General features: G+C 43.6%; 1 protein-coding gene across 1 annotated transcript in view; it reads right to left on the bottom strand.

Annotated features, from left to right (window-relative positions):
- LOC142185483 (uncharacterized) overlaps window positions 1-12,483 on the bottom strand; it is a 40,858-nt gene extending 28,375 nt beyond the window's left edge. Inside the window, exons 1-7 of the mRNA XM_075260913.1 lie at window positions 12,399-12,483; window positions 9,495-9,595; window positions 6,029-6,088; window positions 4,551-4,698; window positions 3,713-3,820; window positions 2,271-2,360; window positions 625-1,325 (exon numbers count right to left, since the gene is read on the bottom strand). Of these exons, the coding sequence (XP_075117014.1) occupies window positions 625-1,325; window positions 2,271-2,360; window positions 3,713-3,820; window positions 4,551-4,698; window positions 6,029-6,088; window positions 9,495-9,595; window positions 12,399-12,447 (1,257 nt within the window). The 5' untranslated portion in view covers window positions 12,448-12,483. The remainder of the gene's footprint in view (window positions 1-624; window positions 1,326-2,270; window positions 2,361-3,712; window positions 3,821-4,550; window positions 4,699-6,028; window positions 6,089-9,494; window positions 9,596-12,398) is intronic.
- Between the last annotated feature and the right edge of the window lie 472 nt (window positions 12,484-12,955).

The raw sequence follows: 12,955 nt of genomic DNA, 5'->3' as shown, positions 1-12,955 counted from the left end.
CCTCTGCTGAGTAGCTACATTCATCTCAGCGGAAAGAGAGAGGGCCGGGAAGTGAGCTCAGTAGTCAAGGAGGTGTTCCCATAGGTGATTGGGAGCTATATCTGTATACACATTCATACAGGAAATGCTGTCACCAGTTAGGACCGCCCATTTGACTACCAAACTCAGAATGAACAGAGTTATAAATGAAAAAAAAAAGGCAATGCCGAATGTTTTCTAACAAAACTATATCACCTCCTCCTGCTCTATAACATGCTGCGTTTTCTGTGTCTCAAGTTCCCTCTAAGGAGTTGCATGATGGGAAATGTTACAATGACAATGTTACGTTCCATTAGGTTCTGGTCACAAGACATATCGCTGGGTTTGTAAAAGCGGACGTGGAAACCTTGTGCGTCAACATAGCCTCCTATTCAAGGCTGCAGAACGTCTTCCACAGATGAAGAATCTTAGTCCATTCTTCTCAAATCACAATCTGCATCGACCGCGCTCGCAGGTCTTCACCATTCCCTGCGCGGTAACAGCACAGACGCCATATTCCGACAGCAATCTCCTGCATGTGAACAAACAAGGGGTGACCCCAGCGTGGTAAAACATCGGGTAGACAAGTGTTGCATCACTTCATGTGTGTGTTCTTTGATGTCTGAGGAGATGAGACCTGTAGTCAAACTGTTTGCCGCACTGAGTACACTTATGAGGCTTCACTCCCGTGTGTTTCCTCTGATGCACGACAAGACGGGACCGGTAGTTAAAATCCTTCCCGCATTCTTCACACTTATGAGGCTTATCCCCGTTGTGCGTCCTCTGGTGGACAATAAGTCGAGATCGATACTCAAATTCTCTGCCGCACTCACTGCATCTATGAGGCTTCTCTACGGAATGTTTTTTCATATGCTCGGCCAAGGAGGGCTCAGAGATAAAGCATCTTCCGCATTCGCCACATATATAAGGAGTCGAGGATTCTTGGTGTAAAGGATAGTAAGACCTGTAAGGAAAGCCGTTCTCAAATTCATCCAGCCGCTCCTCATTGATGGTGTCGTACTCTAGGTAATTGGTTTTGGAATGCAAGTCTTGTTTTCGGCTTTTTCTCCTAACAATATGAACATTTTCCCATGATGCACTGTTCTCAGGGATGAAATTCTCACCCAGAGGGAATGGTTTATGTTTATCTGAGCTAGAAAAAAAATTTACCATGTCATAAGAATCATTGGGGAAATTATTATCGAAATCTTCTCTTTGGAAGTCTTGAGACACAAAGGTTGTTTGTAAAGATTCTCCTTCCAGACAGGCGGCTTGATGGGATTCTTCTAATGTTCCCACTGAATGATCTGTTAAAGGAAGAAAGAGAGCAGTGATTTGCATCTTTAGGCCCGGTTCACATCTGCATTTAGTAATCTGTTCGGGGAGTCCACATGAGGACCCCCCGAAAGGACCGCATTAGCAAGCGGTGAGCAGTGACAGCACACGGACCCCATAGACGATAATGGGGTCCGTGTGTTTTCCGCGTGGTCTCTGCACGAGTCTTGCGGAGAGAAAAGTAGATCATGAAGTAATTTTCTGCCTGCATGTTCCATGCAGACATAGCACGGAAGACTCACGGACCCCATTATAGTCTATGGGGTCCGTGTGCTATCATAAGCTCACCGCTTGCCAATGCATTTGGTATTCCGATCGAGGGGGGTTCCCATGCGAACGGATTACTGAATGCAGATGTGAACCAGGCCTAAGGGAATGGTTTCAAGTCAGCATCAGTCCGTTGTTCTATTCCATCACTTCTCTAAAGATGCGTCTGTCTAATGATGGACACCAATGGTCCAAAGGGACTTCTCTGTCTATATTAGGGCCTGTTGGGTAGATGTAAACTGAGTTCTAGAAAGATTCTTGGAAAATATAACTCTGTTGAGACCATCAGCCATTAGCTGTAATCTGTGAGGAAGTTAGGTGTTCAATCTCCTGCAGCGCCACCACAGGGGAAAAGAAGCATTACACAGTGCCCATTCAAATCAATGGTGTGTTTGTGTAATGCAGGACAGGACAGGTCCTCCAGAGTAAGGGCGGCTGGTTCAACTGCTCTCTATTCTGGGCAATTCATAGATCCTTAAAGAGGATGGTCACTAAATATGAGCTTGGTTTTCCCATTGTGCTGCAGCCCTTTCAGAAATACAGGTCACATAACATAGAAGTCTAGATACTGAATAATAAAACAAAGACAAGTAAGACACGGCTACGGTTTATATATCTGTGAATATACAGGTATATCTGCAAGTCCTCACCTGTGACATCAATGATTCCCTCTTCCTCTTCATTTTCCTTCAAAACCTCCTGCACTTGCTCGACACTCTCTATGTCGGCTTTAACGTCACCTGTAAACATTCAGTTTAGCGTTGATCACGCTGGTTTCATGTAATGTATTGTCATATGGGCCAATGATATCTAACTGAATTGGCTTCATATGGCATTTTACAGAAATCACTGACCTGAGACCCTGAGAACCTGGAATTTTTTACATTGTTTGTACCAATTACTAATAACTAGGGTTGAGCGATCGTGTTCGGAAAAGATCGGATTCCGATCGGTGATCGAGAAAATTTCACGATCGCCATCGGAATTCCAAACACGATCTTTTTATGTGGGATCGAGATCGGTGATTTTTCCCACAATGCATTGCTTAGCCTTCACACTGAGTATACGCTGTATATTCAGTGTGAAGGCTCCGCTGCAGTTCCATAGGAATGAATGGAAGCAGCCGACACACAGCCTTAACCCCCTGCGCGCCGGCTGCCTCCATTCATTCGAATGGAAGGCTAAACTAAATCTCTAGCAGCTACTTACCTCTAGAGATGGCTGCTCCAGTGCCCTCCTTCTTCTTGCCTCGCTGCCCCGCCTCCCAGGTTAGTGTTTAAAGCGCTAGGTAGGCGGGGCTTGTGGCTTAGAGTGTGCGCGGGTACAGGGCAGGGAGACGTGACATCTCCCCTCCCAGTACCCGCCCACACTCTCTTAACCCGCCCACACTCTCCTAACCTGGCAGGGATGGGGCAGCGAAGGAAGAAAAGCAGCGTGGAGCAGCAGCGAGGCGAAGAATGAAGGCACGGGGCACAGGACCAGCCATCTCTGGAGGTAAGTGGACACAAGGGGGTAGGATTGCTTTTAAAATCCGATCTCCAATTAATAAAAAAATCCCATTGACTTGCATTGGGATCGGAATTGGGATCGAGATCGGGTTCGAATGAAAAATGATCGGAAATAGGATTTTAAAATCGATCCTGAAAAGTCAAGATCGGCTCAACACCAGTAATAACCCTCTACCCCCCCTTTCTCCTGGAATTCTATCCCTATGTGCCCTTTTGTACATAAATCTGCTCCTTCAGAAATGGTTTCAAATTTACTTGAGAAAGGAGCCGAGAGTTCCGAAACGTTGTGATCTGTCATCATTATTAGTTAGCCATTAAAAAGGTATCAACTACTGAAGACTATCAAGTTTTTTGTTTTTTTATATTTCCTACCCACTGGCTAACATGGTACGAGAACAAACATTTTCCTTATACTGAATTGGCTTCTAAATATTGAGTGTGTTAGGCCTGACAGTGCAGAGATATTGGTACTCAAATGAACTCAAGTCAGCTTTCCAGCGCTATATAACACGTACAATGTTAGAGGATGTGAACGGTCCTCTTTAATGACGGCAGTGTGAACATACCCTTATTGTGCTACTCACTAAGAAGAGTCTCTGTAGAAAGTGCTGGAGGCTCATCGTCCTCTTTATTTCCAGGATTATCTTCTCCGTCCTTAATTGAAATACAGTCTAGTTCATCTTTCTGCAAGTCTGCACATAGGATCAGAAAGTGCAAAAGCTTATAAGCCACATTTATGACATATTTGTAGATAGCTCAGTGGTCTGAAACAATATCTGATCTGTCTCTGCTTATGGGGATAATATAAAGTGTACTGCTGTATAATGTCCTCCATGCTGCTCCTTCTGATGGTGTGTTACAGAGATAGGGGAGCAGGATCTCCTGGGTGTGTTGTGTAAGGAAATATATCAGCTGGTCTCCTGCTCCCCTCTCTAAAGGCTTCTATTATACTGTAGCCGCTATAAGCTGAGCTCTCAGTACAGATGACAAGTTGTCAGATGTTATCAGTGAACAGTGCAGAAGGCAGGGGAGGAAGAAATAAGCCTGATAAGTGGAGAAAGGGGCATTTTCATCTTAAAAAGGTTTTAAAAATAGTTTAGGCGAGAAGTACCCAGGACCTCTACTAACATTTGGGTCTCTGTATTATCTTCACTTTTGTGATATTTCCTGTATACCATATTATATTGTTTGGTTAGGATATTGTCCTATATACGCTATTTGTTTGCCTCTTATTACCTTGAATTCCACGGCCCCAGCCCCCATTTGGGGCACCTGCCATGGACATTCAACTGGTTATCTACCTTGTTAAGGTGCTATAATAGAAACCTGTTCTGAGAAAGACGGACTTCATAATCTAATACAGTGGCTTTCTAGGTAATGTGAAACTACCAGGATAACCAACAGCCACACAATATGTCTTACCTGAGCTCAAACTCGATGGTACTCTCACCGCACCGATCGACTGGTGATTTTTAACCATCACATCCGTATAAAGGTCCTTGTGTTCCTCAATATAGTTCCATTCCTCCAAGGAGAAAGAGATTGAGATGTCGCCACATTTTATGGGAACCTACAACAGTAAAAACACACAAAAAAATTTATGGTGTATTCTAAGTTTATGGCACATCCACAGAATTTAACGTAAATGCTTGGATAGGTGTGCGCCCCGCCTATGGGACCCTCATTTATTAGAAGAACCCATTTCCTGATTTAGGCAGGTCACTTTTCATATAAAACATGGCTGATAGGTGAGGGTCCCGGAGTTGATAGCTGCCTCAATCAAACAAATCCTATCCTATCCTACTAATATTATAAATGTGAAAGTTTGTTTGTTTGGATGTTTGTTCCTCAATCACACAAAAACAGCAGAACGGATTTGCCTGAAATTTGGCACATAGATAGATAGGAACCCCGATTAACATAAAGGATACTTTTTATCCTGGTAAATGACGTCACTACATGACTGTTAAGCATGAATTTACACAAACACTATGTTTGAGGACCTTTGATGACATCACAGGCCCTTCAGCCGTCCCATAAGATCACGCTATGTGGTGGGCGGAGCTACACACTAATTTGTGGGCGGAGCTAAACAGGAGGTAGTCAGACTGTGTGAAAGCATACACTGTATGTACTCTATATACCACTATATACTGCTGTATACACTGTATGTACTCTATATACCACTATATACTGCTGTATACACTGTATGTACTCTATATACCACTATATACTGCTGTATACACTCTATGTACTCTATATACCACTATATGTTACTGTTTACACTCTATATACTACTATACACCACTATGTACTACCGTATACACTGTATATACTCTATATACCACTATGTACTGCTGTATACACTGTATGTACTCTATATACCACTATATGCTACAGCATACACTGTATGTACTCTATGTACCACTATATGCTGCTGTTTACACTCTATATACTACTGTATACACTGCTAACACAGACGCTGCTAGGACACTGAGACAACACAACCCCTGTGATCCACATTGCCTGATGTAGCTGAGCTGAGGCAGCGCGGTACCACAGCTTGCTCTGCTCTCCATAGGGATGTGCATACAGCTGGGGCTGCTGCGCATATGCACAGATGTAGCAGAGCCAACACGCAGACGCTGCCAACCACATTTGGCTAATTATAAGTGGCTCGTTGCCAACAGCAACCTGCAGACGAAGTCGCGGCCAGAAGCTAGTATAATATATACCATAGGTACTGTACAATGTATAGTGCTCAAAAAATAAAAAGATGCTCCAGATTTTGTATCTCATGGGGCATACAAGTATTTACTAAAACATAAATGTCAGGAGCGATCGTACGTATGAAGACAACTATTGTAGCGGTTACAATGACAGTCCGTAGTAAAGCTCACCTCTCCAGGCTCCTGGTGTGTGATGCTCTGCTGGGGATTCTTCTTCACAACTATATACTCCTATAGAGATAGAGAGGGGTTACTTGTCACCCATAGATGTCTATGATGAATACGACTAGTCCGCACCTGATTTATACGAATAGTACAAATCTGCATTTCCCATATGTCTAGTCTAGGACATCTCACAGCTCTACTGTCCATCTTGTACTCCCCTTTGTTTCTATATTCAAGCAGCCTATCTAGTTACACCCAAACACTGGAATTGTAGTAGTCACATGTACAGTCCTATGAAAAAGTTTGGGCACCCCTATTAATCTTAATCATTTTTAGTTCTAAATATTTTGGTATTTGCTACAGCCATTTCAGTTTGATATATCTAATAACTGATGGACACAGTAATATTTCAGGATTGAAATGAGGTTTATTGTACTAACAGAAAATGTGCAATATGCATTAAACCAAAATTTGACCGGTGCAAAAGTATGGGCACCTCAACAGAAAAGTGACATTAATATTTAGTACATCCTCCTTTTGCAAAGATAACAGCCTCTAGTCGCTTCCTGTAGCTTTTAATCAGTTCCTGGATCCTGGATGAAGGTATTTTGGACAAACATTTCGCGTTCAGTTCAGTTTGATGGTCGCCGAGCATGGACAGCCCGCTTCAAATCATCCCACAGATGTTCAATGATATTCAGGTCTGGGGACTGGGATGGCCATTCCAGAACATTGTAATTGTTCCTCTGCATGAATGCCTGAGGATTTGGAGCGGTGTTTTGGATCATTGTCTTGCTGAAATATCCATCCCCGGCGTAACTTCAACTTCGTCACTGATTCTTGAACATTATTCTCAAGAATCCGCTGATACTGAGTGGAATCCATGCGACCCTCAACTTTACCAAGATTCCCGGTGCCGGCATTAGCTACACAGCCCCAAAGCATGATGGAACCTCCACCAAATTTTACAGTGGGTAGCAAGTGTTTTTCTTGGAATGCTGTTTCTTTTTGGACACCATGCATAACGCCTTTTTGTATGACCAAACAACTCAATCTTTGTTTCCAAAATGAAGTTGGCTTCTCCAAATGTGCTTTTGCATACCTCAGGCAACTCTATTTGTGGCGTGCGTGCAGAAACGGCTTCTTTCTCATCACTCTCCCATACATCTTCTATTTGTGCAAAGTGCGCTGTATAGTTGACCGATGCACAGTGACACCATCTGCAGCAAGATGATGCTGCAGCTCTTTGGAGGTGGTCTGTGGATTGTCCTTGACTGTTCTCACCATTCTTCTTCTCTGCCTTTCTGATATTTTTCTTGGCCTGCCACTTCTGGGCTTAACAAGAACTGTCCCTGTGGTCTTCCATTTCCTTACTATGTTCCTCACAGTGGAAACTGACAGGTTAAATCTCTGAGACAACGTTTTGTATCCTTCCCCTGAACGACTATGTTGAACAATCTTTGTTTTCAGATCATTTGAGAGCGGGCTGTCCATATTCGGCGACCATCAAACTTAACTGAACTTGAATTGTTTTGTAGAAAGAAATGGTCCAAAATACCTTTATCCAGGATCCAGGAACTGATTAAAAGCTACAGGAAGCGACTAGAGGCTGTTATCTTTGCAAAAGGAGGATGTACTAAATATTAATGTCACTTTTCTGTTGAGGTGCCCATATTTTTGCACCGGTCAAATTTTGGTTTAAGGCATATTGCGCATTTTCTGTTAGTACAATAAACCTCATTTCAATCCTGAAATATTACTGTGTCCATCAGTTATTAGATATATCAAACTGAAATGGCTGCTGCAAACACCAAAATATTTAGAACTAAAAATGATTAAGATTAATAGGGGTGCCCAAACTTTTTCATAGGACTGTATAAGATGTATATTTAGTAGAAGGGAGACATATAAGTTTTTCCTTTATATTTTCCATTCCTTTTAAGGCCTCTCGGTTTTGCTTTAAACCCAGCAAAGTCTGCAACTAAAAAGCAACTTTTCCACAACGAGAAGTCTCAAATTTAGATCCTGTTAAAATGAACCTGTAAGGCGGTTTCTGCTGATCTATCTGAGAACAGCACATGATAACGGGAGAATAGAGACTCCAAAAGGAAACACTGAGAGTCCGCTATACCTGTAGATACAGGAAGATTTAACAGCCTACTGTGTACACACACTGATATAGGGAGAGCTGTCAATCACTGTGTGTGGGGGGAGCAATCAGGACTCTCATCATCTCTCCTAGGAGTCCTGTCTGCTTTATACTCAGAAGTAGATATGAGTGAATACTATTCCAAATGGCTATTCCAAATCATATAACCCCATATATCACAGAGCTTAGCTTCTCTCCTCCATCATATAACCCTATATATCACAGAGCTCAGCATCTCTCCTCTATCATATAACCCTATATATCACAGAGCTCAGCTCCTCTCCTCCATCATATAACCCTATATATCACAGAACTCAGCTTCTCTCCTCTATTATATAACCCTATATATCACAGAGCAGAGCTTCTCTCCTCCATCATATAACCCTATATATCACAGAGCTCAGCTTCTCTCCTCTATCATATAACCCTATATATCACAGAGCTCAGCTCCTCTCCTCCATCATATAACCCTATATATCACAGAGCTCAGCTTCTCTCCTCTATCATATAACCCTATATATCACAGAACTCAGCTTCTTTCCTCTGTCATATAACCCTATATATCACAGAGCTCAGCTTCTCCCTCTATCATATAACCCTATATATCACAGAGCTCAGCTTCTCTCCTCTATCATATAACCCTATATATCACACAGCTCAGCTTCTTTCCTCTGTCATATAACCCTATATATCACAGAGCTCAGCTTCTCCCTCTATCATATAACCCTATATATCACAGAGCTCAGCTTCTCTCCTCTATCATATAACCCTATATATCACACAGCTCAGCTTCTCTCCTCTATCATATAACCCTATATATCACAGAGCTCAGCCTTTATCATACAGTATAACTGTATATATCACAAAGCTGCTCTCCTGTATCATATCCTGCTCTCAGATGGGGCTGAGAAAATAATGAGACAGGTTCACATTAAGATACATACTTATATGGAGATATATACATTAGATGTTCAGAACCTTAGACAGAATGAAGAAGATACATAAAGGAAGACAGCTGCGGAAGGTGAAGCTCATGGATAAATTTACAGGGTGGATTTTGCAGCAAAATCTGCTGTGGAAATCTTCTGGCTTTTTGCAATGATTTACACCTATGCACTTCAATAGGAGAAAAAAAAGGATCTGCCATGTGAAATTGCCTTAAGGTGGTAAGAACGTTTAAAAGCTATTCAGTACAAAAAATCTGAACTTGTTTGGGACATTCAGGGAATTTTACTATTGTATTGGAAAAGTCCCTCCATTGTATACCGGTAACTGAACTGCGCTGTCTGCTGCCCCCCTGTGGACATGAGCGCCCTCACTCACCTCTCCAGTCAGCAGGTAGATGATCCCCAGCGCATGATTCAGGATCTTCTCCGTCAGCTGCTTTTTATTCATTTTGTTAATCATTAGGAAGACACAAGAGACTGTGAATAAAAGCACGAACAATATATGTGGCGGTAAAATGACTGTACGTTTAGTCCATGTAATGCATCATATTGGTGTGACGCTCATTAACAACTGCAGTAATTGGAGGCGGTCACATGAGTACCCTCTATGTGTCCCTAGGATGGATCTGATTTTGTCACTGGGGTATTACCATCCAGGATACTTATGGCATAGCTACAGGGTATTCCATAAATGTCAGATGGCTGAGGGTCCCAAATATAACACTTGTATTTATCATGAAAACAGGTTTATCAGTATCAGATAAGTAGCAGTCCAACACCTGGGGTCCACCCGACCAACCAGCAGTTATATGAAGAACAGAGCTAGAAGCAGAGATCTCTATTCTCTGCATACTGGCTGCTGAGATCTTCTGATCGGCGGTGGTCCCAGGTGTCAGACGTCACTAATCTGATATTGTTGTCATAAGGACAGGTCATCAGTATAGTATCATTTGCCAGGAAAACCCCTTCAATACTGATAACCTATCCTTAGAAGAGATGATTAATATCAGATATGACACCCCTGCTGATCAGCAGTTTACAGCAACAGCAGTGCACCAGAACTAGCTAGCTTTATAACACTGTGTGGAATTTCAGCACGCTCAGTCCCATTTGTAGTTTGTGGAGCTGTGCTAGATCATGTGCACTGTAGCTCCTCTGAGCAGCTGGTCAGCAGAGGTGCTGGGAGTTAGACCCCTATTGATCGGATTGATAATCTGTCCTAAGGATAGGTCATCGATATTAAAGTCCTGGAAAACCCCTTTGAGACATACATCCACACATTATTGTCAGTAATGATTAGGTTTAATAAGCGGGAGGGGGGGATCCTTGCATGATGTGGACTGAGTATGGCTGTCATACAATTTCCCATACAGCACTAGGTTGGGAATAGGAAAACTTTCTACACATAGTATAGAATTTTATAAAGCTAGGCTTGTGAAAGATGAATCTGTTTGGCTGATGTGGGCATATTTTTGGTGACTGGCGAATTCTGTAAAATCTACTGGAGGCAGCCATGACTAGCAGGTGAGGCGAGGTCAGGGACCTGCTCTCGGAAGTAAGTACTAGAGAAGAGCGAGTACTGTTCGGATCAGCCGTTCCGAACAGCACGCTCCATAGAAATGAATGGAAGCACCTGGTACTTCCGCTTTGACGGCGGCGGCCGCTTAACCCCCCGCGTGCCGGCTACGTCCATTCATTTCTATGCGAGCATGCTGTGCGGATTGGCTGATCCGAACAGTACTCGCTCATCTCTAGTAAGTACTAATCCCGGTGGCGAGATCTTCACTTATCAGACATGTGGTAGCACTACCGACTTTCAAATTTAAAGAGAAAAAAATAATCAAAGACAAAGTCCTCGACGTGTCCCGCACAATTTGTAAGTTTCTTGACCCGCACATGAAAGTCACATAATGGGGCTTGTGGCTGTAATATAGAGCGTAGATCACGTCAGTAATACAGCCGTGTGAACCAGACCTAAAGTCATTGGCGGTGTTGGAAGCTCCTGCTGCTAGCAAAAAAAAAGTCCTGACATATGCTTGTGTAGTGAATACCTGGCACACCATGCTGCACTGCACCCCTCCATACTTTACACAGGACTGCTGCACCCACTTTATTCCTTCCCTGTGCAAAAAATGAAGGGGTTGCAACAGTGCTGTGTGAGAAATGAAGAGGTGCAGGCTGCAGCAGTCCTGTGTAAAGAAAGAAGAGAGTCTGGACTCAGCGTGGCAGTAGTCCTATGTAAAATATATTTTATACAAGACTGCTGTCTCCTGTAGTCAGGACCCCCTTCTTTCCATAAACAGGATTGCTGTCTGCCTACTATACACAGGACTGCAGCATGCATGTACAGTATGAGGGGAGAGGCAGCAGACACGTGCAGTCCCTATACCATTACTTATATGGGAGCTCTGAGCTTCCAGCTGTCATATACATAACACAGCCGAACAGTCACATTTGTTGGGCATGGCGGTGCTTATCCTGTGATGGAAGAGTCTGAACTAACACCTACAAACATTACCCGACTGATAAAGCTGTGACAACAGTGCTGGTGTCAGGTTAAGGAACGAACAACCCAATTAGTTATTAAAGGGATACTATCATTCAAACGTTTTTTTTTTCTTCTCCTACCCTTCGTTGTGTTCTCAGTGCCACCGTTCGCCTGAAATCCCATTTTTTCTTGGTACGCAAATGAGTTCTCTCGCAGCAATAGGGGCGGGACCCAGCACTCAAACAGCACTGGGGGCGTCCCCAATGCTGCCAGAGAACTCTCTCCAGTGCCGCTTCCATCTTCGCCAGCATTGGCCTCTTCACCTTCTTCTTGGGTCAAAATTAAACGCATGCTCAAGTTTGCTCTGCCAACGGGCCTCAGATACAGCTGACTTCACATGCGGGCGGCCATAGAACTACAGGAGCGTACTGTGCATGCTCGCATAAGCATGCCACAAAAAATGGCCGCTCACATGTGAAGTTGGCTCTGCCCGAGGCCTGCTGGTAGAGCCTACTTGCACATGTGTTTAATTTTGACCCACCGTGCGCCAGAAGAAGAAGGTGAAGAGGCCGTTGCTAATGAAGATGGTGGTGGTGCTGGAGAGAGTTCTTTGGCAGCATTGGGGACGCCCCCAGTGCTGTTTGAGCGCTGGGGACAGCCCCCAGTGCTGCGTGATAACTCATTTGCATACTGAGGAAAAAACGGGATTTCAGGCGAACGGCAGCATGGAGAAGACAACGAAAGGTAGAAGAATAGCCTTCTTAAAGGGGTATTCCCACGTCGCATACTCACCAGTCTTCACTGCTGTAAAATCTTCTTTCTTCCTGGTTTCTTGCGTCATTTGGTGGGCAGGATTTCACATGCAACCTGCCGTTTAGCTCTGCCCCCAAATTAGCGTGTAGCTCCGCCCACCACATAGCGTGATCCTATGGGGCGGCTGAAGGACCTGTGATGTCATCAAAGGTCCTTAAACACTATATGCACAATATTGGACTATTAAGTACAGACAGGAGCAACTCCATTCCGTGTTACATACAGAGACTGCCTGTCTCTGCCATAATGAACACAATTGAATTAGCTAGCCTGATAACTGGGAGAACAGAAGAAATGAAAGCAGCTCCTCTATCTGAGAGCAGGGAGTTAGGTCACGTGGTGCAGACACAGGAATAGCTAGAAACACAGGCTCGCTCCCTGCACTTAGCCCCTCCTCCCTCCCCCCTGAGAGCAGCAGATACATCACTTGACTTTTGAGCAGATAAGTCAGGGATGTGTCAACAATGAATTGAATAAAGTAAGATAGTGGAGAAACAAAGCAGTTTGCTGAAGCAGTGTATTTAGGAAAAGTCTTA

The sequence above is a fragment of the Leptodactylus fuscus genome, chromosome 11 (genome assembly GCF_031893055.1).
Source record: "Leptodactylus fuscus isolate aLepFus1 chromosome 11, aLepFus1.hap2, whole genome shotgun sequence".
Classification (NCBI taxonomy): domain Eukaryota; kingdom Metazoa; phylum Chordata; class Amphibia; order Anura; family Leptodactylidae; genus Leptodactylus; species Leptodactylus fuscus.
Note: the sequence above shows the minus strand (reverse complement) of the source record. Positions and strands in the feature narration are given on the sequence as shown.